Consider the following 27,481-nt stretch of genomic DNA (forward strand, 5'->3'; position numbering starts at 1 on the left):
GGGGGCTTATTTCCATTTCTAAGCTGAAGAGCCTGCTTTGTCCGTCGACACCTCCAAGGTCATGTGGCCGGCATGACTGCATGGAATACCATTTACCTTCCTGCTAAGGCGGTACCTATTGATCTACTCACATTTGCTAGGTTGGCAGAAGCTGGAGCTAACAGCAGAAGCTCACCTCGCCCAGCAGATTCGAACTGCCGACCTTCTGGTCAGCAAGTTCAGCAACTCAGCAGTTTAACTCGCTGTGCTACCGCACATCCAGATTTGGCAATGTTTGTCATGTGCAGTTTTAAGCAAACCCTATAAAATTCATGGGATCGCCTTGAAGGCACATTCAGTGGACCCTTGGCCCAACCAATCAGCTTCTTGCCTTGCATTTTTCAGTTAACACGCTCACCAATCCGATTTATACCAATCCTCCCTTTTTACTTGAGAGGAAGCTTCTTTTAAACGCAACAGCTCTCCATTCCCAGGACACAGGGCAGGAATCCATCCCCTCCGTTGCCCTTTTAAGTGGATGTTTGTATTACCCTTTTAAGAGGCAGGATGGGGGAGGCATATTGAATTGTGGGGTCCTCCTGAGAAGGGTTCCTTCTCCGGGATTCCTTAACGGCCAAAGAAACTCCGCAGTGAGTAGTACCGAGGTAACTGTGCGTCTAACCTTGCAAAGTTGTAACGGAAACGTGCAAACTGCTAACCCCACCTCTCCTTCCCCAAAAGTGGGGCTCCTGCCTCTTTAACAACAGCTGCGAGAGGCAAGGAATGCATTGAAGTGAGTGATAGGTGGAAAGTCAACAAGGAAAGTTTTTTCAAGGAGAACAGTTTCATCACGTGCATCGACACTGTGGAATTAATGCAGTTCGATACCACTTTAACTATTCAGTTAGCAACCTAGTTGTTATAGTTTGGCGAGGGACCAAAGTTCCTTGGCAAAGAAGGCTAAAGACCTTGTCAAACGACATCTGCCATGATTCCATAGCACTCAATTATGGCAGTCTAAGTGGGTATATATATCTGTGGAATGTCCAGGGTGGGAGAAAGAACTCTTGTCTGTTGGAGCCAGGTGTGAATGTTTCAGTTGGCCACCTTGATTAACATTTAATGGCCTTGCAGCTTCAAGGTCTGGCTTCTTACTGCTTGGGGGATCAAGCATGGGCAAACTTGGGTTTTACAGGTGTTGGAAATTGTGGGAATTTTTGGGAAATGGCATTCATAATCTTTTGGAAAAAACCTTTTGGAGATTATAACTTTTTAGAAAAGCATGACCTTTCAAAGAAGAGCCAAAACCCCTTTAGAGTATAATCTTCTCTTGTGGTATGCAACCAGAAATAATTATGCAAGGCAATGGTTTCAGTTGTTAGACTGAATAACCTGTTCTATCCGATCTGTTAGGAAAACAAAGATTTTGCCAGTGCATAAAAAACAGCAGTGCTTCAGAAGTGTTTTTCAGTTCCCAAGTATATATATACTCTCGAATAATTTTTTTTATTTCATGCACTCAAGAGACAAAAATGAACTAGACTTGGACAAAAATAACATTTTAGATTTACTCACAACCTTCATGTGTTCAGCATACACATGTACAAAACTTTTCAGTCCAGTTTCAGGAAAAGGAAGGGTCCCAACGCTGTTAGGAATTGTGGGAGTTGCAGTCCAAAACACCCGGAGGGCTGATGTTTGCCCATGCCCGCTCTAATCAATTTTGGACAGCATCATCCCTCTGCACTTTCAGGCTAGCTTCAAACTGTGGTGGCTAGATAACAAACTCCTACAAAAGTCCACAAAAGAAAGTCCTTAATGTATATCAGTGCCCTGTGGCTAATGTAATCACTGTTCGGTTCCAGGATTTTCTATGTTATCATCTGCACAGTTTTAAACTTAATTGAATGATCAGATGTAGATGGGCTCTTGGTCCCAAACAAAGGTTTATCTTAAGGTTATCATAACTGGAAAGAGTGGCACAGAACAACAGCAGTATTTGATGCCCATCAGGCTTCAGTGTTACAAACTTTCAAGCAGGCTCTGATGAATTACCAGTTTTTCTTGGTCTGCAACTCAAGCCCTATTGAGACTCTCAGATTGGAGGAGGGTCAATGTGGTCCCAATCTTCAAGAAGGGAAAAAAGGATGACCCAAACAATTACCGTCCAGTCAGTCTCATGTCGATACCAGGCAAGATTCTGGAAAATATTGTTAAGTTGTCTGCAAGCACTTAGAAACAAATGCTGTCTTAGCTAATAGTCAACACGGATTTATCAAAAACAAGTCATGCCCAACTAATCTGATCTCTTTTTTTCGATAGAGTTACAAACTGGGTAGTTACGGGGAATGTCATGGATGTAGCGTACCTGGATTTCAGTAAGGCCTTCGACAAGGCCTTCCCCCATGACCTTCTGGCAAGGAAACTAGTCCAATGTGGGCTAGGCAAAACAACTGTGAGGTGGATCAGTAATTGGTTAAATGGACGAACCCAGAGGGTGCTCACCAATGCTTCCTCTTCCTCCTGGAAAGAAGTGACGAGCGGAGTGCCGCAGGGCTCCGTCCTGGGCTCGGTCCTGTTCAACATCTTTATTAATGACTTAGATGAAGGGTTAGAAGGCAGGATCATCAAGTTTGCAGATGACACCAAATTAGGAGGGATAGCCAATACTTCAGAAGACAGGAGCAGGATTCAAAACGATCTTGACAGATTAGAGAGATGGGCCAAAACTAACAAAATGAAGTTCAACAGGGACAAATGCAAGATACTCCACTTTGGCAGGAAAAACGAAATGCAAAGATACAGAATGGGGGACGCCTGGCTCGAAAACAGTTTGTGTGAAAAAGATCTTGGAGGCCTTAGAGTGGACAACAAGTTAAACATGAGCCAATAATGTGATGCGGCAGCAAAAAAAGCCAATGCGATTTTGCCCTGCACCAATAGGAGTGTAGTGTCTAGATCCAGGGAAGTAATGCTACCCCTCTATTCTCCCTTAATTAGACCACACCTGGAATATTGTGTCCAATTCTGGGCACCGCAATTGAAGAGACATATTGACAAGCTGGAATGTGTCCTTCCTCAAGGTGACTTAAATGATCAAGGGTCTGGAGAACAAGCCCTATGAAAAGTGGCTGAAAGAGCTGGGCATGTTTAACCTGAAGAAGAGAAGGCTGAGAAGAGACATGATGGCCATGTATAGATACATGACAGGAAGTCATAGGGAGGAGGGAGCAAGCTTGTTTTCTGCTATCCTGGATACTAGGACGCAGAACAATGGCTTCAAACTACAGGAAAGGAGATTCCACCTGAACATTAGGAAGAACTTCCTAACCATGAGAACCGTTCAGCAGTGGAACTGCTGAACGGAGTGTGGTGGAGGCTCCTTCTTTGGACGCTTTTAAACAGAGGCTGGATGGCCATCTGTCTGGGGTGCTTTTAATGCAATTTTCCTACTTCTTGGCAGGGGGTTGGACTGGATGGCTCATGAGGTCTCTTCCAACTCTATGATTCTAAGATTCTATGATCCAAATGCTAGTCCATCTGTATCGCATCTTACTCCCAAGTTGCATCATAATGTTTTTAGAGATGTGATGAATCATCTTGTTTTGCTCCCATTCTGAAACTAGGGTACATTTATTTGAAAGTGATGGGACATTGTTAATTAATATGCCATGTTAAAATCATATCAAACATATCACATTCTCTTTCATTGGTGTGATACTTATTTGCTGTAATTGCTCACAGAATGAAAATAACATCAATTTATTGGCACTGGCTGTCGATAAGTTGCCAAGCCAAATTCAAGGTGCAGGTTATGACCTATAAAGTCCTAAACAGTTCGGGCCCCGCCTGTATCCGCAATTGCATCTCGTTCTATATACCAGCGCAAACTCTTAAGATCCACCAGGGAGGTCCTTCTCTCGCTTCCACCTCTGTCTCAAGTACAGTTGGTGGGGATGAGAGAGAGGGCCTTCTCGGTGGTGGCCCCCCGCCTCTGGGATGTCCTCCCTAGACAGGCTCCATCTCTCTCCTCTTTTTGTAAGAACTTGAAGACTTTGTGGTTTCATCAGGCCTTTAAGAACGACTAGTTATTAGTCCCAACTCTCAGACAGTAGTTAAAACTTGACCTGTACTCCACCCACCACCCCATTACCCCAGACCTCCGCCATTCCAGGGTATTTGCCCTGACTAAGACTTTTTTACAGTTCTCTAAATAGGCTCTGGAAATGAGTAGCCCCAGGCCTTTACTATGGCCACTGCTGGGACCTGGTCATTGCACTTTACTCATTCCCCCTGGTCCCCATGTCTTTTTCTTTGCACTAGCCCGGCCCAACCCTCTGAACTTGCCTAGGCCATTTCCAGAATTTTGGCCCCTGACAGCTCATTGGCACAAAATGCCGGCTGAGATCTTTTGGCATGGCACCCGTTGTTGTTGTTGTTGTTGTTGTTGTTGTTGTTATAAAACTCAAATGTTCGAGGCATCCTGTCATAGAACAAGATAACTTCTGCATTTCATGTTGATGTGTACTCTATGCAGCTCTTATATATTGAGTTGGTGGCTGAAACTCAGCCTATTTAAATGTTACACTTATTTTGAAAAACCAGTGAAAACTATTAGAACTGTCATGCACATGAATGTAATGCTATGTCCAAGCTGTGTTGCTCTAATTTTAGTATCGTATCTATGCAAAAATAGAGTTTGCATAATCCAAAGGTGAGTGCTGCCTAATCCTTATGTAACAACATATTGCTTTCAAAGGTTGCATGGTCAAATGCTTCATGACACTTTGTAATACTAATGTACCATGGATCGGCTTTCCAGTCACCTCTGCTCAAGTTTCAAGCTTCTTTTTAAAAGACTAGATTCAGTTACACAATTGTGTTTGATGTGGTAGACTGCACATTGCTGAAAGCTTATATGAATTAAAATTTGTTAGTTTTCACTATGCAGCACCAAAGCTAATATTTTTGTCCAAACAGAATGCACCTACACTGTTCACCACAGTTAAATATAGTTAAATGCCATTATGTGAGTTGATAGTTAAATGCTATCATGTGAGTTGTAGTTTTACAAGGTCTGTAGCCTTTTTTTTTTTACCAAAAAGTGCTAGTGCAGCACTAAACTACAAATTCCAGGATCTCATAGCATTGATTCAAGGCAGTTAAAACAATGTGTTGCACTTCAGCTAGGGTTCACCTTGCTCAAGCACTCACCAGGAAGCCAAACGTAGGAATAAACAGTTTATTGAAAAAGCACACACAGTAAAAGAGTAAAAATCCAAATAGGTAAGATAAAAGGAGTCTCAAAAGCCAGAGATAAATCTTCAATGTAAAGATTAAAGCATGAACATAAATCCAAGGAGCAGGGTAAAATCATGAGCTTGAACAGTCCAAAAGACAAGGAATAAAACATCAGTTTGAGTAATCCAAGAATCAAAGAACATTACATGAGCTTGAGTTCATAGTAAAATCCCCAAGACTTAAAGCAAAACTTGACCAGGACATGGCTTGAAGAGAGAACCAAGGCAAGAGTTCCTTGCTCTATCTGCTATGTTGCTTGATCTGAAAACCAAAAGCTATTCTTTCCCTAATTAAAGACAGCAAAGCATGAAAGCATTCCTTCCACCTTGAGTAGTCCCTCTCGGTCTCACTTTCCCATAGCCTAGCTTGCACCTGGAATTCTTCCCTTGCAGAAGCAGCCTTGATTCTCTCTCTAACCTCCCTTCCTGCCTGTCAGCTTCTAAAGCAATTTCATTTTCACACAGAGAATCACCCAAATCCCACTCCGTTCTCCCAACCGGGGACTCACATCCCCTCTGTCTGAGCATCAGACCTTGCAGGCCCTGCACTCCCAAACCCCTCATCATCATCCTCAGCTGGCTGAACTACACCAAACCCCTCATCTTCATCTTCAGCTGGCTGAGTTATGACATAATGTCACACTGCAATAATATGGGGCCACGGTAGCACACTGGGTTACACCGCTAGCTGCAGAAAACTTGCTGACTGGAAGATTGGCAGTTCAAAGCTGCAGGTTGGGGTGAGCTCCCATACTTAGCCCTAGCTTCTGCCAACCTAGCTGTTCGAAAACATGCAGTGTGAGTATTTCAATAGGTACCACCTTGGCAGGAAGGTAAAACGTTCCCATTTAGCCATGTTGGCAAAACTCGACCAGGAGGTGTCTATGGACAGCCTAGTCTTACTGCTGACATTGCTATTAGAAAACAAATCTTCTATACCAAAAAAAAATTGTGTAAGCTGTAGCTTACACCCTGGTACTTTGAGCTCACAGGGCAATAGTGGCAATGGGAGTTGTAGTCTGTGTCACCTGGAGGATGGTAGCTTGGGGAAGGCTGGTTTATGCCAAGTAACTGCTTTCAAAGGGAAGGAAAGTTGAGCCCTGGCCTGCATCCATCACCTCAACAGTTAATGACACTGAGCTAATGTTCTTATTAGAGTTATTTTTAACAAGACTCTTTTGTTCACACAATTCTTACATATTTTAGCACTTTATTTACCTCCCTTTCTTCTACACTCTGTGCTTTTCCAATCTGTTCTTTAACTTCTGTGCCTGCTGCCTTGTTTCCCAGCAATATATTTGCAAATATTAGTGGTAGATAAAAAATCCTATCTGAAGCTCAAAGACAGTTTGAAATGAAAATGAAAGAATGCTTGGATAGGAAGATGTTCAGCTATTTGTATTTTTATGTAGCCTGAAGCCACTGAGAATTTTGTAAATGTCCAGCAGTTAAACTAAGGGAGCATCTACACTGTAACACTAATGCATTTTATATCACTTTAACTACAATGGCTCAATGTGATGGAATCATGAATGTTGTGGTTTTACAGCCTTTAGCCCTCTCTTCCAAAAAGCACTGGTGCCTCAGCAAATTATGTCTTCCAAGACTCCTTAGCATTGGTCCAAAACAATTAAAGTGGAGCCAAACTACATTAATTTTTCAGTGTAGATGCATTCCAGGTCTATTTTTAGTGCCAATTAGAAGAGATCTATTAAATCAAAGGAATGTACGTAAGTGGTGATTTATCATCCAGCAACTGATTCCATGTAGTAAGAACTAGAAATAGTTTTGGGGCCTTAATTTCTCTTGTTTTGACTTCTTGCACTGAGTTCCAGTGATTTTATGATTATGCTAACAAACAGAAAGCTTATATCTTCTCTCATGCTCAAAACCTTCTGCTTTACAGGGAAACTGACTTCTTACCGTGCAGGATTTCAGCTGCAGGGCTGATGATTATACAAAGAGTGGTGCTGAATTCACGCCCTGGTATGTTTCTACTTGTCAAGAACAGTAATGAGTTTGATATGTTTGCACAATATGGAAGATGGTAATGGAAAGCACAGAAAGGAGCCAGATTGCTGCAGCAGGATAGAGTTGTTCACAGTTAATATGAGAAGCGCTTGCAGGAAGGCCATGGTGCACGTTTTTAGCAAGATAGACACAGCAGGCCCTGCTGTCGTGCCAGATTCGTTGGTGAGAATTTATCCAAGTTGTATGAGAGCAGAACTGTGCAAGAAGTAACCTTACTAAAAGTGATGTCTTAGTAAGCAGAAGGAAACTGTTGAAAGTAGGTGCTGATGTTGTAAGTCGCATGATCTGTACCTACATCTGTGAGTCATAGTGATGACTAGAGATAATGACTTAGTAGCAAGAACTAGTTATTAACATAGAATTATGTGCTACAAGGTGATGGTATATTTCCTTGTATTGTTAATTTCTTTGTGTTCTCTCAAATTTGTAAAGCAACTAGATCTCTAACATTGACTTACCCTTTTTGGAGCTAATTTCAGAACATAACAGTAAATAAGTATGCTAACACATCCCAAGAAAGGATTCCCCCAGGCAGGAAGCAGCCAGGTTTGAAGCTTCAAGGCTATTCAGTGCTAATCAAACTGGCCAATTGCAACATTCACACTTTCCTCAAGCAGACAAGATTTCTTTCTCCCACTCTAGACATTCCAAAGATATATAAACCTCACTTGCCTAGTTTCCAACAGACCTCACAACCTCTGAAGTTGCCTGCCATAGATGTGGGCAGAATGCCGGGAGATAATGTTTCTCGAACATGGCCATACAGCCTGGAAAACTCACAGCAACTCTATGCTAGCCTCTATTACATTATACATAATGTATACTATGTTATATGGTCAGTATAGACTCATATACTGCAGTTTAACTGCATTGAACTGCATTATATGAGCCTGCACTTACCATATAATACAGTTTCAAATTGCACTATTCAGACAGTCCCTGAGTTATAAACATCCAACTTACAAACTACTCATAGTCAAAAATGAATGTTGAACAACAGGAAGTGAGAGAAATCTACCCCTTGAAAGGGAAGTTCACTCCTGAAAGAGTTATCATGGGGAAAAGAGAACTCCACTGAAACTTTCTTACCAATGCTTGTTTCCACAAGAAGCCAATTTTTTCAAAATCCAATTTTCATGGGGACAGAAAGTGATGTGGAATATTCAGAACAGGAGAACAGACAGCAAAACTAACAGCATAGGCATGTTAACCCTCTCCTGTGCTGTCCAAAGCTAAGAAATGTTTATATGTGGCTGGAGTTACACCGAAAAATGTACATTTTCTGACTTTCATGCAGATTAAACTTAAGAACAAACCTACAGTATTGATCTTTTTCATAACATAGGCACTACCTGTATATGGCAGTGTAGTTGGGGCCCTAGTGAGATTCTAAGTTATATTACATGTAGATATCTTGAGGGTTTTAAAAGACTCATTTTCATGTAATAATAGTTTTGTAATGTAAACATGTGAAGTTGGGTTTGCCAGGCTTGGCACTAATATGATAAGACACATACTGGGACACAGCAAGACCCATCATTAATGATGCACGAACACTACAGAGCCTTGTTCTGAGTTCAGAAATTCCCTCTGGGTGACTATAGTCACTTTGTTCCACCTTCTAGTGCTTTATAACCCAAAGGCATTCTTGGAAATAAACATTGTGGTGATAAGGTCCCCTCCCTATCTTTTTTTTTATCTCTACAGTATACAGGGAGAAAGTTATCTTTTGGTGTACAGACTTATTGTCCACATTGCTAGCAGTGGCAGAGATATGTGCTGTTTCTGGATCTAGGAGTGGCTTCAGAAATAAAGATTACAACCAGAAAGGCACCTTTTTATGTGAGAAGGATAAAAGACATCCTCGGATGCATCTACATTGTAGAATTAATGCATTTTGATACCACTTGTAACTGTGATCTCTAATGCTGTGGAATGCCTGGAGCTGTATTTTTACAATTCTTTAGCCTTCTCTTCCTCATGGAATCTATGAATCCCGGGATTCCATAGCATTCAGCCATGGTACTTAAGGTAGTATCAAACTGCATTAATTTTGTACTGTAGATGGACCCCTAGTCTAACAGATACTCCTTAATGTAGGCCCACAGTCCCATTTCACTGTAAATAGATGAAAGACCATCTGTCAGAAATGAATTTTAGATTATTTCCACATGTAGATGATTAAATAAGGGGAAAAAATCAGCATGTGATTAAGGCAAACAACAGGCTAGGCAGGAATGGTAGTGAGACAAAGGAACATACTGGGGCGAAGAGAAGGACAAGGAAATGAAACACAAGGAGGGGCTGGTTGGAAGTTAGGTGGAGTAGGCTGCAGGACATATCACTTCCACAATGGTGATAGTGAAGCAACCTTTTACTTTTGCAGGAGTTCATTTGAGTATTAGTGTGTTGTGAGTCATCAGAGCTCAATGTTCTTGTTTGGCTACTGCAATTTGGGGTTAAGAGAGAAACTGTTGCAGCTCAACCTGTCCTCTCGCTAACTCTAGGCATCAATGGAGTGCCAGTTGCAGACAACTTCCGTATGGAGGAGGCCACCCTCCCAGATAATATTGCTGAAGGCCAAGTCAGAGTTCGTACACTTTATTTGTCTGTGGATCCTTATATGGTAAGAGGTTTTGACACACTAGTAATAAAATCTTTGGAGAGCAATTCGCAACCATGGTTTTAAAATATGATTTGAATAATATATATTCATGTTGGATATTGACTTAGGGCTTTTGTAGAGTATTTACATGCAGGTATTTTGGTTAACGCTGTCTCTGGTTCACCAATTGAGAACTGAACTCCTTACCCTGAATATGCATGACATTTATGCACGTATTTGGAGGTTTTTCTCTTCAGTTTCTTCATTCTGACTCCTATTTTCAAAGCAGGCTGGAGAAGCACAGGCTTTTAGTCAGTTTATAGCAGCATATCTACAATAAACAATGCAATAAAACTTTAACTGGGAACGAATGGGATTCAGTTCCAGCCAATTGTACCGCAGCTTGGCAAAATGAAGCTACGTCCAAAGTCCCTAACTGAACCTGCATGAATAGCAAAACAGAGACAAAAGCTTTTGTTGCCAGCTCCTCCCATTAAAAAAAAGATCTATATGTCTAGCTACCAATATGGATATCATGGGTAAAGTGGAGGCCTGTGGGAAAAAAGTGAATGCATTTTGGAAGGAACTGTCAAATGGTCCATGTTATTTCTGCCTTTTGTACCACATTTTAACTTCTGTTTCATTAAGAGAGGCCTAAGATTGTCCAGAATGACAAATTTTGTAAAGACAATGCACAAACAAAATACAAAATTATATATTGCCTATCAGATAATTGCCTATCGGAGCCCCTGGCAGCCCAGCGGGTGAAACCACTGAGCTGCTGAACTTGCTGATTGAAAGGTTGGTGGTTTGATTCCAGGGAACGGGATGAGCTCTCACTGTAAGCCCCAGCTTCTGCCAACCTAGCAGATTGAAAACATGCAAATGTGAGTAGATAAATAGGTACTGCTCCAATGGGAAGGTATTGGCGCTCCTTGCAGTCATGCCAACTACATGGCCTTGGAGGTGTCTATGGATAATGCCAGCTCTTTGGCTTAGAAATGGAGATGAGCACCACCCCCCATAGTTGGACACAACTAGACTTCATGTCAAGGGGAAATCTTTACCTGTACTTTACTGACAATTGAATTCTGTGTTCTGCTCTGTTAATAGTGCCTCAGCAAAGGATAGCTTATCAAAACAGCAAAAGCAATGTTAAGTTTACAAATGATTTATTAAGGGACGAACTTTTTATTCTAGAGGTTCCCTGTTCCCTCTATATAGTGTTGTATTATATACCATAATCCCTGATTTTTCTTTGGCCATGGTGACTGGGGCAGATGGGAGTTGTAGCTTAACAATGTTTTGAGGGGCATAGTTTTCAGACCACTGGTATAGGTTTTTCTTGAGTACTATGATGTGAAACCTGGAAAGTACATACAGTATGTACCCTTTATATTGCTAATGCAGAAAAATCAAAGCAATGAAATGAACTGTGAGAGTAACAAAAATGTCTGGAAATGAAATGAAATATTTTGTTTTGAGCAGATATTGTTGTGTTTTAAGGGGTTATCTCAGGCATGGGCAAACTTGGGCCCTCCAACTGTTTTGGACCTCAACTCCTACCATTCCTAACAGCCTCAGGCTCCTTCTTTTTTCCTTTCAGTCACTTAATCGACTGAGGGGAGAAAGGAAAGGGCTTGAGGCTGCTAGGAATTGTGGGAGCTGAAGTCCAAAACACCTGGAGGGCCCAAGTTTGCCCATGTCTGGGTTACCTCATGTTAACATTTTGATCTTTCAGCGATGTCGCATGAACGAAGAATCTGGTGCCGCGTACCTCCAGTCCTGGAAGCTATCTGAAGTTGCTGATGGTGGAGGAATTGGGTCTGTGGAGGAAAGTAAAGACGTGAATTTTGCTGTGGGAGACTTTGTAACTTCCTTCAACTGGCCCTGGCAAACGAAGGCCATTCTAGATGGAAAGCAGCTTGAAAAGGTATGAAAGGAAGTCCTGTTTTTATACTGGAGATGAATAATATTGTTTGTAGTAAGATAGGAAGTTGTCTTCTACGAAGTCTGTTTGGTGGTACATCTAACTTGATATTGTTTACTTCAGGCATGGACATTTTTTTGGACTATAATTTCTAGAATCCCCAGCTAGTATGTCTGTTACCAAGGACTGTGAGTCAGTAGATCTGACCCTCCAGATCAGTGGTTCTCAACTTGTGGGTCCCCAGATGTTTTGCCTTCAACTCCCAGAAATCCTAACAGCTGGTAAACTGGCTAGAATTTATGGGTTGTAGGCCGAAACACCTGGTGACCCACAGGTTGAGAACCACTGCTCCAGATGTTTTCAGCCTACAGCTGTTTTCAGACCTAGACAATCACGAGCTGTTATGGGAACTGCAATTTAAAATAATGGAGGGCTACAGATTCCTCCCACCCTAGTTTGCAGTAACTGTCCAGTGTTTCAAACAGGAATCTGTCCTTCCTCTGTCTGAAGACTCCAAAGATAATCTGGGACTTTTTATATGGAGAGTATGTACTCTAGCACTGATTCCCCCGCCATGGTTTTAATGTGTTTGCATGCTTTTTCTGCTATACTCCTCTGAACAAGCCTCTGAACTTTTCTAGCAATTAGTGGAAGGGTGGTAAACTTGGGGATGGTTGTAGACAAAACGTAACGAAACCTGATTCCAGTTGAGTAATTCTGTGTACTACTCTGTGTGTGCAAATTGTGAAAAAAGTTACCCTAAGCATTTAAAGCTTCAACTGACTTCTAACACTGGCTTCTGTACTCAAACAGACTTCTGGCCCCAATGTCATTCCTTAAACTGCATTCTAAGCAGTCACTGAACCAGTCACATGGTCTGCAGCCCCTCCCACTGCCTCAAGTACATAGAGCTAAGAAAACTGCAAACCATATAAGACATACACTTCAGGAAATAAACTGACACCTTATAAACAGATAAAACATTAAATAGAGGAGGCTTGAGAAGGTTGCTATACCCGACATTTACTGGGTTTGTGCCACTTGACTTGAAAGAAGTTCTACTCTTTTCTGCTCTCTTTCACTCAGACAAATGTTTGAGGTCATTCCTGTTACTGACAATAAATACTGATCAACTAAAAAGTATACATCATGCAGAATTTTCAGACTGAAACAACTTTACCACTGGGAATGAAAAAAGGCTATTTTTTTTGTTTGTTTATATCTTGCTTTTCTCCCACGCAGGACCCAAAGTGCTACAGGGAGGGTGGAAATAGAAGCGGTTTAGAGGAAATGGGTTAGTTTTTCAGTCATACCACAAAGAAATCTAAAACTAAATAGGCGAAAGTGTTTCCAGGGTGAAAGTGTACCTTGGTGGCTTTTTGAACAACACGTCTCTGTTCAGATTGATCCACAGCTTGTAGATGGACACCTTTCCTATTTTCTGGGTGCAGCAGGCTTGACTGGGCTGACATCTCTGCTTGGGATAAGAGAGGCAGGACAGGTGTCCCCTGGTGCTAATCAGACCATGGTGGTCAGTGGGGCTGCTGGAGCTTGTGGCTCAATCGCTGGGCAGGTAAGCTGGCTTTTAAGGCCAGTCTTTATGTCTTAAGAATTTTATTATTTTACAATGAGGTGAAGGTATAATTGTAATTGGCTAGAATTCTTTTTAGCTAGAATTCTAATAAATGTGTGCTAAGACAGTACACATTTACTTGAATCGGAGGGAAGGAAGGTTGGTTTATCATGGTCATTGCTGGAAGGAGAAAATTGCCAGCTCCAAGCAACTTGTTTTGTCCAATGGCAGTTTCTGGCATGTGTATCCTCAGAAATAAAAAGATGTTTTGGAAAGCCTGGCTTGTAAAATTGCCTGTGTCATGGAGCAGGCGATGTTGCAACCCAGTGTCCCTAAAATGTTTTTTGTTTCAAGGGCCAGCCTTCCAAGAACTGTGAAAATAAGTGATTTTAATGTCTGTATATATTTATGGTTTAATGTCCCGGCATTGAATGTTTGTTGTATATATAGCACCAGGACTGTGGCGCAGCTAGCTGGGAGTCAGCTGCATTAAGATCACTACTGAACCAAAAGTCATGAGTTTGAAGCCAGCCTGGGTTGGAGTGAGCTTTTGAACAATTTGTGTAGCTTGTTGTCAACCTTTGTAACTCGAAAGACAGTTGCATCTGTCAAGTAGGAAATTTAGGTAGCGCTTATGCGGGGAGGCTAATTTAACTTTTTACGACACCATAAACTTCTCCAGCAAGCATGCAAAGAATGAGGAAGTACTTCATCAGTGAAGTGACAGCTCCCCTGGTGGCCAGAATCCCCTCATGAAAAAGGTGGAATGTTAAATAGCCTCTGTGTGTCTGTCAATATGTGGTGTGTCTATGGCATTGAATGTTTCCCATGTATATGTACATTGTAATCCGCCCTGAGTCCCCTGCAGGGTGAGAACGGCAGAATATAAATGTTTTAAATAAATAAATAAAAAATAAATAAAATACCACTGGGGAAAGCTTGTTTGGAACCAACATCCTTTTCTCTAGACAATGACTAGTCTGCCTGCTGAGGGCCTTTTACTCCTCTTTCTGGTGCTGGTTCTCCCTGGATCTCAGTCTATGTTGCCCGAGAGACATAGAACCACTACTCTGCAACTTCTTCCTGTATCATTGAGATAATGTGAGAAATTCCTGAGCTTTTCAGAAGTATTTTTATCCCATGTCACTGTCAACTCTTGGCAAACCGATTTGATATTAGTGGTGGGGAACAGCTGTGGGAGGAGCTCTTCCTGTGTGGTTTCAGCTTGGTGCAAGACAGAATAGTGTACAGTGGCCTTCTTAGCACCGGAGAAGTGTAAAATGCCTGAGGTTTGGCCTTATCTCTTCAACTTTTTAAACATTTCATCAAAATAGATTATTGTTATAAGCAAGATAACATGGATCTAGTGCATCGTGAATGGTTAATCTGAATGGTATGGTCACCAGGACTATGCCACTCAACTGAACCTGCACCTAACCTCATGCTGTTCCTCTGAAACAAAAGTTGAAGTGATGCTTAATTCTTTTTCCCTAGCTTTGTCTGTTCTGTGCATCCCTGCCTCTCCCTTTTATCTTGGTGATGGGAGACATAGTCATGACTTGGCTCTGCACCACGGCTTGGAAATGCAGTTATTTGGACTACCTGGTTGTACTGGACTCCGTTCTGTACCTTTCTGGTATTCTAAATATCCAGTAATCATGGGACCAAAATAGAAACCATGTTTCCTTTCAACTTGGGGTCTGAGGAGAAGGGGAATAACCTTATCCAAACTTAGGCCCTATCTACATTGCCATTTAAAATCCAGATTATCTGCTTTGAACTGGATTATGTGGCAGTCTAGACTAATATAATCCAGTTTGAACTGGATTATATTAGTAGATGAATATAATCCAAATCAAAGCAGATACTCCGGATTTTATTTGGCAGTGTAGATGGGCCCCAGATCATTTGGGTAGTACATGGCGCTTCGTATGTTGTTGAACTGCAATTCCCATTAGCCCTCACCAACCTAGACAATGATGAGAGGTAGTGATAATTGGAGTCCAACATCTGAAGCCCTACAGTTGCCTGTTTTTACTTTAGTGGAAACATATGACATATCACTTGCTATAAACACTTTCTTTTTTAAGTTTGGCACCTGAGATTAAGGACCCTTAGCTTTAGATGTATAGTAAGGGTAGTTCGGATTTTAATTTTTTTTAAAAAAAAGATTGTATTGTAAGTTATTGCATGCAGCTAAAAGTAAAATGGCTGTATTATTCCAAAGATAGGTTTCCTGGAGGGCTGTTCCAAAGTGGTTGGTATTTGTGGCACAGATGAGAAATGCAGCATTTTGGTCTCAGAAATGAAGTTCACTGCTGCTATCAACTATAAGAAAGAGAATGTGGCACAACGGCTGCATGAACTTTGTCCAGCTGGAGTGGATGTGTACTTTGACAATGTCGGTGGAGACATCAGTGATGCAGTTATCGGTCAAGTGAGTATGCATATAATCTACTTTATCAGTAAAGGTAAAGGTTTCCCCTTGCCATTAAGTGTAGTCGTGTTCAACTCTGGGAGATGGTGCTCATCTCCATTTCTAAGCCAAAAAGCCGGCGTTGTCCGTAGACACCTCCAAAGTCATGTGGCCGCCATGACTGCATAGAGCGCCGTTACCTTCTTGTTAGAGCAGTACCTATTGATCTACTCACATTTGCATGTTTTCAAACTGCTAGGTAGCTGGGCCTAACAGTGGGAGCTCATCCCGCTCCCTGGATTCGAACTGCCAACCTTTCGGTCAGCAAGTTCAGCAGCTCAGCGGTTTAACCTGCTGTGCCACCAGGGGGCTTTTATCAGTATCCATTTCTTACTGGAATATTACTATCAATTCACCTGGGTTTAATAGCTACCCGTTCAAAAAGCCAGCAAGAATGTTGAGTGACTGTTGAGTGACTTTCTCCTTCCAATCTGTAAATGGCAGCTTGTGTATTGCATATGATTAAGGAGAGGAGCTAATAATGAAATTGGCATTGTTACCATTAGTCTGTGTACCATATCACCACTACCCTCACTCCGACAACTGACTATTGCCCCCTTTGCGACTGAGGCCATTCAACAACCACCTCATTTCAAACTCAGTCTGGAAAATTGATGAAATAGTAGATTGCTATTAGTTTTCAGGGTTGTATGGCCATGTTCCAGAAGTAGTCTCTTCTGACATTTTGTCCACATCTATGGCAGGCATTTTCGGAGGTTGTGAGGTCTGTTGGAAACTAGGCAAGTGGGGTTTATTTCCTATCTGTGGAATGTCCAGGGTGAGAGAAAGAACTCTTGTCTGTTTGAGGCAAGTGCGAATGTTGGAATTGGCCACCTTAATAACCTCACTTGCCTCGTTTCCAACAGACTTCACAACCTGTAAGGATGCCTGCCATAGATGTGGGTGAAATGTCAGGAGAGAATGCTTCTGGAACATGGCAGTACAGCCCAGAAAACTCACAGCAACCCAGTGATTCCAGCCATGAAAGCTTTCGACAACACAATGAAATAGTAATTCCAAAACTTTTTTCTTCCAAGTTTTAAGACCAAATCCAGAAGCCCCAGCCAGATTGGCCAATATCAGGAGTTCTGGGAGTTAAACTCCGAAACGTTGGCAGGACTAAAGCTGGCGAACCGCTGGGTTGAACAGAGAGTTTCTTTCTTCTAAGGGAGTTTGCTCCAGTTTTTTCTTCCTCCCATGAAATAATTCCCCTTCACAACCTAGCCTGGTTTGGCTGATGGTATTCTATTATTTTAGTCAACCTAAGAAGACAAAGCAAAGGAAACATATGAAAAGAAGAAGTGAAAGAAAAAACAGCTGTGCATTGTGTTGAGGAATTAAGAGAAGCAGAAGGAAGTAAAGGGGAAATTTGAAAATATTCTGATTTTTCCTCTCCAGTCAGTCAGTTTACAAACCGAATTTTCCTTGTTTGTAAAAGATCCTCACACCAGTGACGATGATTGGCAGGGACATGCTGGGAGTTGATGTCTGAAAACGTATTTTTTCCTGAGCTCTGGAAAAACCATAGGTTACAGGAGAAAAAGGGACAGTTTGGGTGGAAGTAATCAAAGAGCACCTGCCAGAAATGGAAAATGGCACTCCTGCACTGAGAGTGCAAATCAGACATGCAGTTTTTTCCAGCAGGCTACAAAGCACCCATTTCTTAAGACTCCAAGAAATTTCTTGCAGATGTGTAGTTTCATGTTCCACTCTTCTCAGTATCCTTGTTAAGACAATGTACTTGTGTAGGATCTTTCCTTGGGAACATATGTGGGATAAAAAACTCTTCCTGTAGAGATGAGGTCAGTTGCATGACTATTTCTGATTATCTCTTCGGGTTCTTTGAATCATACTGTCATATCCCAGGCCTGAAGCCACCTATGATCATAGCATCACACCAGAGTCCAGAGTAGAAGCAAACAGTTTATTTCAAAACACACAAAAAAATATATGGTTAAAAAAAACAGTGATGAGGAAATAAGGTGTAGAATACAAAAAGTCAGCAATCAATTATCTCTTATAAATCCAAAAGCAATACAGTCCAGAAAATTCCCAAAATGCAAAGGTAGCTTAAGTCCATAAACAAAACTTGAACAAGAGTACAAAACAAGAAAATGGAAAACTCCCAAGAGAAAAATTGAATCCAAAACCACGATTTGAAACAAGAACCATAGAACCCAGGCCTAGCTGTACTTGAAAGCCATGTTGCCTGAACTGAAGACAGAGAGCCCATTAGCTCCTAATAGACAGACATGAAAGCATTACATCTGCCCTGATATTTCTGCTCCCCACGAAGCAGTGTTGGCCTATGGAACTGGATATCTGCTCTAATCTGCAAGCGTACTTCCTTGCTTAGGTCAGTATCCACAGGTGCTTTCCCATGAGAGTTTCTCTTCAATTCATCTTTGCTAGACTCCATATCTAGAAAGGATGACTCCATCCAACTCCTGTGACTGGCCTTAAGGATCAGAGGCAATTCTCAGACCCTGCATCTGTGCCTGCATCCCTATCTGAAACGGTTTCACTTTCTTGGCCTATATCAGAATGAATCCCAGGAAAGCCCACAATCCTATCGGACTATAAGCCACCAGTGAACCCGTCAGCCCTTGGCTGCTGAGCTACAACACATACCAGTGATAAGCCACTATGGAAACTATGTGTTTATCAAAAGCAAAAATTGATCTAGTGAAGAGCTTCAGTTTCACTTCAACTTTTTAAACTGCAGAAAAATAGAAGCTAGTCTTGCATCACTCCTGTGAAATCTTACTGTCCAAGCAAATGTTCTGTGACCTGATCACAAATTTTCTGACCATAAATTTTGCAGATCTGGGCCTCTTTTCTCAACAGTCTTACCTTCCAGACTTCCTTACCCAATCTCTTGTAGCAACTAGTAGCTCCATTTCAGTGGAACAGTGAATCTGCTCCAATCTTTAATCCAGATGTTAAAGGAGCTATCCAAAATTCTGGATTGGGGGGGGGGGTGGCTCAGCATCTAGGGCAAACTTCAGCCCCCAGGTGTTTTGGACTTCAACTCCCACAATTCCTAACAGCCTCAGGCCCCTTCCTTTACCACCTCAGCTGCTTAAGTGGCTGAGGGGGAAAAGGAAAGGGCCTGAGGCTGTTAGGAATTGTGGGAGTTGCAGTCCAAAACACATAGGAGCCCAACTCCTGATCTAGGACATTTTCTTCAAAGTTAAGAATAAAACCTGAAGTATATTCACAGCCCTGTTTATATGGACACTCCCAGCTGCCTCTGCTGGCATGATTATGCAGATTTCCTTGCAGAGGTGAATATGCAACATTTTTATTGACAATCACCTGTACGTGTCAGCATTCATGAGCTGAAGCATGGGAAATTACCTTGAAGATGACTGAATGTAATGACATGCTGAAGCCATCTGTGACTGTGGAATGGAAGAATGATGCCCACATTAGTGTTGGAAGCTCTGTATCTGATAAAGCCATGGAGAACAAGCTAAACATGAGCCAACAATGTGATGAGGCAGCTAAAAAAGCCAATTGGATTTTGGCCTGCATAAATAGGAGTCTAGTGTCTAGATCCAGGGAAGTCATGCAACCCCTCTATTCTGACTTGGTTAGACCACACCTAGAATCACACTGTGTCCACTTCTGGTTACCGCAATTGAAGGGAGATGTTGACAAGCTGGAATATGTCCAGAGAAGGGCAACTAAAATGATCAAGGGTCTGGAGAACAATCCCTATGAGGAGTGGCTTAAAGAGCTGGGCATGTTTAGCCTGCAGAAGAGAAGGCTGAGAGGAGACATGATGACCATGTATAAATACATGGCAGGAAGTCATAGGGAGGAGGGAGCAGGCTTGTTTTCTGCGGCTGCCCTGTAGACTACGACGTGGAACAATGGCGTCAAACGACAGGAAAGGAGATTCCACCTGAACATTAGGAAGAACTTCCTAAACGTGAGAGCTGTTCAGCAATGGAACTCTCTGACCCAGAGTGTGATGGAGGCTCCTTCTTTGGAGGCTTTTAAGCAAGGGCTGGATGGGTATCTGTTGGGGGTGCTTTGAATGCAATTTTCCTGCTTCTTGGCAAGGGGTTGGACTGGATGGACCACAAGGTCTCTTCCAACTCTATGATTCTAAGTCAATTTCTAACTACTTTGAAAATCACATAGGGGGTACTTTTTCATACATTGCATGGTTAATGAATTTTGTTTATACAAGATATGGTGATGGCTGTCCACCTTCAATCTGGACTAGTTCATGGACGATATCTATCACTGGCTACTGTCACGATGCTATACAATGCTCTAACATCAAAGGAAATATCTCTCCTAGTTCCAGTTGCTAGGAAACCCATGCAGAAGATTTCTGCTGTATTTCTATCCTGCTGTGGCTCTCCCAAAGGCAGCTGTTTGGTTGATTTTGGAACAGACTAACTAGGCTTAAACAGGTCTTTGAACTGATGCAATGGGGCTCATGTTATGTTTTTATTCATTAACGTAGGTAGCCATTAATCTACAATTATCATTTTGCCAGACACAGATTCACTATGGTGAGTGAGGATCATCTGCTACAAGGTACTCAACTTGACTGTGTTTCTGGAGGGAAGAAAAACAGTTTCAGGGTCTGTATCCCCTTCCTCAAATGTTTTACATAATATCCCAGCATACCACCCTGATACACCACTCAAATGGGTCCTTCCTAACAATTTGAAAAACCTCAGTACTTCTGAGGATGCTTGCCATAGATGCAGGCGAAACATCAGGAGAGAATGCCTCTAGAACATGGCCATATAGACTGAAAAAAACCTACAACAACCCAGTGATTCCGGCCATGAAACCCTTCGACAATAATTTGAAAAACATTCCTTACACATTTGTTTTTCAGAGCAGTTCTTAAAGACCTTTAACCAAACTGCTCATTTATGCAGCAAGTCTGTATTATTCTCTAAGTGGTTGTATCTGTCATCAATATATAGCTTTTCTTTTTTCTTTGGGGATGTTCTGTTCTATTAGAATTCAAAACAATAGTCTTACTGAGATAGAGAAATTTTAATTCACTCTTTACTGATCAAAAACAATCTTATAAAACACTTTTGGTAATTATATTTCTATGAAAAGAACAGACAAGCATCTTGAGCTCTGAGGATTACCTGGGAAGGAATCCCTCTGGAGCATTGCAACACACCAAAATACTTGGGAGTTACCCTGGACCATGCTCTGACTTACGAGAAGCACTGCAAAAAGTGGGTGCTCGAAATAATATCATACGGAAGCTGACTGGCACTACCCAGGGAACACAACCAAACACAATGAAGACAGTTGACCTTGCACTTTGTTACTCTGCTGCTGAATTTGCCTGCCCAGTGTGGAACACATCTCACCATGTTAAAACAGTAGATGTGGCTCTTAATGAGACATGCCACATTATCACAGGATGTCTGTGCCCCACACCACTGGAGAAATTATACTGTTTAGCCGGTATTGCACCACCTGACATCCATCGGGAAGTAGTAGTCTGTAATGAAAGGATCAAGGCAATGGCATCTCTGGCCCATCCTCTGTTCGGATATCAGCCAGCACACTATTGCCTTAAATCAAGAAATAGCTTTCTAAGATCTACAGAGATACTCACAGGAACATCTCAGCAAGCAAGAGTCCAAAAGTGGCAGGCTAAAACCCGGGACCTCAAGCCATGGCTGATACCAAATGAGAGACTCCCTTCTGGGCACACAGAAGACTGGGCGACTTGGAAGGCGCTGAACAGTCTGCGCTCTGGCACAACAAGATGCAGAGCCAACCTTAAGAAATGGGGCTCCAAAGTGGAGTCCACAACATGTAAGTGGGGAGAAGAGAAACCACAGACCACCTATTACAATGCAGTTTGAGCCCTGCCAGATGCACAATGGAGGGCCTCCTTATAGTAACACCAGAGGCACTCCAAGTGGCCCGCTTCTAGTCAAAGGACATTAAGCCAAGTTTTTAACCTTGTTTGTATTTTAAACACATTACAACTGTACCCTTAATTCACTTCTAACACGATAAATAAATATGAAAAGGTGACGCTTTATCATGCTTAATTTTGAAACAGTGTTTAAATATACTCACATTATTATATTAAAAACCTTCCTTGGATTTTTGCGCTCAGTCGTTTTGTTGTTTGCATCCGGGTATCCATATATCTGAAAAGGAATAAATGAAATTAAGAACAGATGGCTACATAGTTAGGAGAAATGCAGGAAACCAAAAATCCAGTCTGTAAGTTTAAATCCTTTTCAGAGCAGATTGCTAAATCTATCAAGTATACTCAACAAAGATGAATTCTCAAAATTATTTTTAAAAATGGAAACATTCAGTGGTTAGTTGCCCTGATATCCAGCTCTTTAACGCTACTCATTGTTTTACTTGGGGTGAAGGGAAATCTCTCTCTCCATGTTCATCTCCTCATACTTTTCATTTTCTTTCTCCTCCTCCTCCAATTATTTCTAGCATTCTGAAAGGCTTAAAGAAAGAAACTCTAAAATATTGTTTGAAAGAAAGGCTCACAGTCTCAACACATTTGGTGCACCAAACACACTGTGATGTGCAAGGTAACAGCTTAGCAAGACCTCCTCTCTGAATGCTGCTTACAATGTTGCTTCAACATAGATGCTGAAGTTATGTTGTCGAAGGCTTTCATGGCCAGATTGCTGTGAGTTTTCCAGATTATATTGCCTTTTAACAGACGCATTCTCTCCTGATGTTTCACCCACATCTATGGCAGACATCCTCAGAGGTTGTAAGGTCTGTTGGAAACTGGACAAATTGAGTTTATATATCTATGAAATGTCCAAGGTGGGAGAAAGAACTCTTGTGTGCCTGAGGTAAGTGTGAATATTACAGTTGGCTACCTTGATTAGAATTTAATGGCCAGAGAAGTCAGCCATAACAGATCACCTAATGAACTAATCTGGATACAACATATTATTTGAGAACACAGAAATGATGAACCACTTTTAACAACTACCATGTCAGACTACACAGATAAGCCATTGAAATCCAAAAGCATGAGAATTTCAACAGAAAGAAGGAAACAATGAAAATGAACAAAATCTGGCTACCAGTATTTAAAAAAACCCCTCTAAAATTAGGAAAGAAAGAACAACACTCAGAAAATTGTAATTCCAGACAAGAATCAATCAAGGGCAGCTAACACCTCCCAACAAAGGATTTCTCCAGGCAGCAATCAGCCAAGCTTTGAAACTGCAGTACCATTAAATGCTAATCAAGGTGGCCAATTGCATCATTCGCACTTGCCTCAAGCAAGCAAGAGTTTTTCCTCCCATTTTGGACATTCCACAGATGTATAAACCTCACTTGCCTAGTTTTCAACAGACCCTCTCAACCTCTGAGGATACCTGCCATAGATGTGGGCAAATCATCAAGAGATAATGCTTCTGGAAAATGGCCATACGGCCCGGAAAACTCACAGCAACCTGATGCAGAGGTTGTCACTGAAGCTGTGGTTTTCACTGTTGTACTACACAACAGTTGTACTACACAACAAGGTTTTTAAATTTTTCTTACTGCTCTCAATGGTTACAGCTGTTTCAGATCAGTGTGTACTTCATTATTCAAGCCAGGAGTGAATATTGATGGCTCTTCTGACTCTTTGTATTCTCCTTTGATGTCTGGATTAGCAGGAAGAGTCACATAAACATCAGCACTTGAATGAAGGCAGATTAGGTCCTTATTCTTTTAAATATAAACCAGTTCATTTCCAAAATGATGAACTATCATAATCTAACCATATGCAGAATAACAAAGGTTTGTAAAGGTATTTGGTCTTTCACTACCATGAGGTTGCGGTGCCAACAGCACTGCAGGCTTCCTTTCCTGCCCTCTCCCTTCCTCCTGCTCTTCTTGCTTCGTTCTGCCTTCTGCTGCCACCGGGTGGAAAACACCAAAGGGAAAGGCAGGGGAGAAGAGGACAAAGCGTGTTGTAATGAAAACAGCATGCTCCCTACTGCTTCTAGGAAAGTGCCACAAAATGGCATCAAATGATGTTGGAGGAAATAAGCACATTACCTTCAGAAGAGCCAGCATAATGCTGCAGTTTGAGTGTTGGGCGGACTACATCTTTGGAGAACAGGGCTCAAACAACGTGAGGGCACACGAGAACAAAGTCATTTCATATCTATGCCAATCCTAAGGCAAACCTATCATGGGGTTGTCTTGACATGATTTATTCACAGGGAATTTTTCTTCCTTTGAGGCTGAGAGAGAGAGTGACTTGCTCAGGGTCACCCTCTAGATATCCATGGCTGAGTGAAGATTTGGGGTTGTGGAATCTCTTATTGACATATGTCCCTCTCTAGCTATTTGCATTTTTACCAAGGACCTAGTGCCACGTATGATTCCAGTCTATGATAAGCTTGATGGTAGCAAGAAACCTTACCAGGCCAATTAGATTTCCTGCGGATGATTGAGACGGTTTTAAACAGTGTATTTTAATGCTGAGATAAATGTTTTTAATGTTTATGTATGCATATAATGAATTATTGTCCTGGCATTGAATGTTTGCCATATATATGCTGTGCTCCGCCCTGAGTCCTCTTCGGGGTGAGAAGGGCGGAATATAAATGTTTTAAATAAATAAATAAATAAAATTATGGAGTAAAGAGGAAGTTTGCAACAAGTTGGAGCCTCAGATGGCTGCCCAACCATCTTGCCTTTGACAGGAAAGACTGTGCAGATCCAGAATAGGTCCCTAGAGTCAATTACAGACCCTCCACCCAGAAAGACAATTATAAGGTAAAGTTAAAGGTTTCTCCTTGACATTAAGTCTAGTCATGTGTGACTCTGGGGGGTGATGCTCATCTCCATTTCTATGCTGAAGAGCCGACATTGTCCATAGTCACCTCCAAGGTCATGTGGCTGGCATGACTGCATGGCGCACTGTTACCTTCCCCCTAAAGCGATACCTATTGATTTACGTACATTTGCATGTTTTCAAACTGCTAGGTTGGCAGAAGCTGGGGCTAGCAACGGGCAATCGCACCCCTCTCCAGATTCGAACCGCCAACCTTCCAGTCAGCAAATTCAGCAACTCAGCGCTTTAACCTACTGCGCCACTGTGTTATCATACCTGGCCATAAATGATAACCTATGATGATGATCCATCTTGTTAAGTCTGCCTTGTTCAGGGAGGTTTTTTTAGTCTTGCTGACCTTCCAAATTTTGTCTGGAATTCTTATAATGGTTGATAGCTTAGTCTTCAGTGCACTTTGAGAATGAAATATAAGATCAACGTTTGAGTGAATACATAAGATGAAGGTGTCAATCTGGAGCTCTGACTGCTTAAAATTAGATTCTGTCATATGCTAGATTTTTTGAGGAGTGATGTTGTGATTTTTTTTTCATATGTGAGCTGTTTCTGAGTGCAGGACAAGTTGCATAAAAACATTCCAAAACTGTCTAGCTTTACTCTTTTAGTGGTGACTATCACAAGAGATAGCTAGTAAAACACCAATTTCATTATAATGAAATCGACCTGTCTAATCTGTTTTCTAATTTTAGTGTAATTTTCCCTGTTATAAAGGAGGCTGCCTGCAGAAGTGCACTGAAACAACTTAATGTGTTCTTGAAATATACTTTTATCTAATTAGAAAGAAGCAGGTTTTCATTCTCGAGCTGTTGTTTGACCTAGTGACAAAAAAAAGGCAAGGGTGTGTTGGGGGACTTGTATTTTATTTTGTCGAATAAATGGAAAGTATGTATTTCTGTTTGTTGTAACAGAATGTGGGACAGATGAACTGAATGTTCTACAGATCTGTTTTGTAACACATGATAAACACACAGTGTTCCCCTTGACTGTTCTCTTAATTGGCATGGTTAACTATTTAGCATTCTGTTATAAGGCTTTTCAGACTGTGTTCTTGGAAGCCTATTAGACAAGGTAGGCATATTCCTTTGTACATCAGATTGCTTCCATGTAAGCATAACTCTTTAGTTAACAATTGCAAGCAGTGTTGTAACTGCAGTTTCATACACTGGTTAATAGAGAGTTATGTAGTTTCCATTATTGTGGAACAGGTTTTTGAAAAATATCAGAAAGAGTATTAACTTTCGGAGGGAGAATAATCAAGTTGGCAAAGCAGAAGCTGAACAACAACCAGTCTCACCCCCCTTCCCCCCAAGATCTGGCAGAGAGAAGAAATAAATGGAGTCTTATTTTTAAAAAGAATATAAAATTAGCTTTACTAACAAAATACTTGGTTATAATCAAACACATGGTCTTATGGAAAAAAGAAGAAGACATAAATGGCTGCAGGTTGCAATGATGCAGGAAGAGAGCAGGTGTGGGGAAAGATGTTGTGTCTTAACACCTGTAGAGCAACATGCAAACTAGTAATTAATTAGTCTAGGCATACAAAGGATGCCAACTAATAAGAGGATTATGAACGGAAAAATTACTCAGTGCTAATGCTGATGTGGTACAATGGAACTAAGGAGAATGTACATATGGGTTTTCTTACTATAACACAATAATAATAATAATAATAATAATAATAATATCACACAGTTCTAAATGCTTGACAAGTGTTCAACTTGTGATTTTGTGATATGAAATCCATCATATATATCTTGTTTGCTGTACTACTTTGTTTTTATGCAATAATAGTAATAATTATTTATTTCTAGACTGCCCTTTCTCCTCGAAGGGACTCAGGGCAGCTTACACACAGAAAAAAGGCAAACATTTAATGCTCAAAATAAATACAAACACATAAAAAAATCCAAAGGAATGCATAATAATAACAGTAAACTTATAACAAAAGAATTAAGCATCAAAATGAAAACACAATAAAAATAATCCAGTAGGACATAATACTAATAACATGAATTAACATTAAGGTATATACCCTGTAAGACAGTTAAAATACATTGGAAATGGCTATCACAGGTTTTCACTAAAAAGTATCATAGCTGCCATGAGGTAGAAGTAAGTTAGCCAGCGATCTGATGGAATTAATTTAAAGTGTCCTAGTCCTCCTCCTCTCCATACACTAAAAGTGCGTAAGTGCATTTTCAAGAGTTTTTAAAGGAGAGGAGGGCGGGGGCCATTTTTATTTCTTAAGGGAGGGAGTTCCAGAGATGGGAGGTGATCACTCATTCACTCATTCCCACCAGCTGCATTTGAGATGGGGGTGGGACAGAGAGCAGGGCCTCCTCCACTGATTGCAGTGCAGAGAGAAGAGATCAGACAAATAGTCTGGATCCAAACCATTTAGGGCTTTATAGGTAACAACCAGCACTTTTATATTTAGCCCGGAAGCAGACTGGCAACCAGTGGAGCTGCCATAACATTGGAGTGGTTCTCTCCATGTATGGGGTCCCAGTTAGTAACCTGGCTGCTGACCTTTGGACTAATTATAGCTTCCGAACTATCTTCAAAGGCATCCCCACATAGAGAGCATTGCACTAGTCCAAACGGGATGTGGCTGAGGCGTGGACTACCACAGCAAAGTCTGGTGTCTCATGGTATGGGCACAGCTGGCTCACAAGTTTTAACTGTGTGAAGGCGCTCCTGGCCACTGCCGACACCTGGGTCAGCGATTAGTCCAGG

General features: G+C 41.4%; 1 protein-coding gene across 2 annotated transcripts in view; it reads left to right on the forward strand.

The window, feature by feature from the left end:
• The first annotated feature begins 534 nt into the window (after positions 1–534).
• Positions 535–27,481, forward strand: part of PTGR2 (prostaglandin reductase 2) — a 35,282-nt gene continuing 8,335 nt past the window's right edge. Inside the window, exons 1-6 of one of the 2 annotated variants that reach the window (XM_060761080.2) lie at positions 535–644; positions 7,186–7,265; positions 9,818–9,936; positions 11,657–11,848; positions 13,248–13,418; positions 15,646–15,855. In XM_060761080.2, coding sequence (XP_060617063.2) covers positions 7,229–7,265; positions 9,818–9,936; positions 11,657–11,848; positions 13,248–13,418; positions 15,646–15,855 — 729 coding nt within the window. In that variant the 5' untranslated portion in view covers positions 535–644; positions 7,186–7,228. The remainder of the gene's footprint in view (positions 645–7,185; positions 7,266–9,817; positions 9,937–11,656; positions 11,849–13,247; positions 13,419–15,645; positions 15,856–27,481) is intronic. The other variant, XM_060761093.2, reaches the window with a different exon arrangement.

Source organism: Anolis sagrei, chromosome 1, assembly GCF_037176765.1.
Source record: "Anolis sagrei isolate rAnoSag1 chromosome 1, rAnoSag1.mat, whole genome shotgun sequence".
NCBI lineage: Eukaryota > Metazoa > Chordata > Lepidosauria > Squamata > Dactyloidae > Anolis > Anolis sagrei.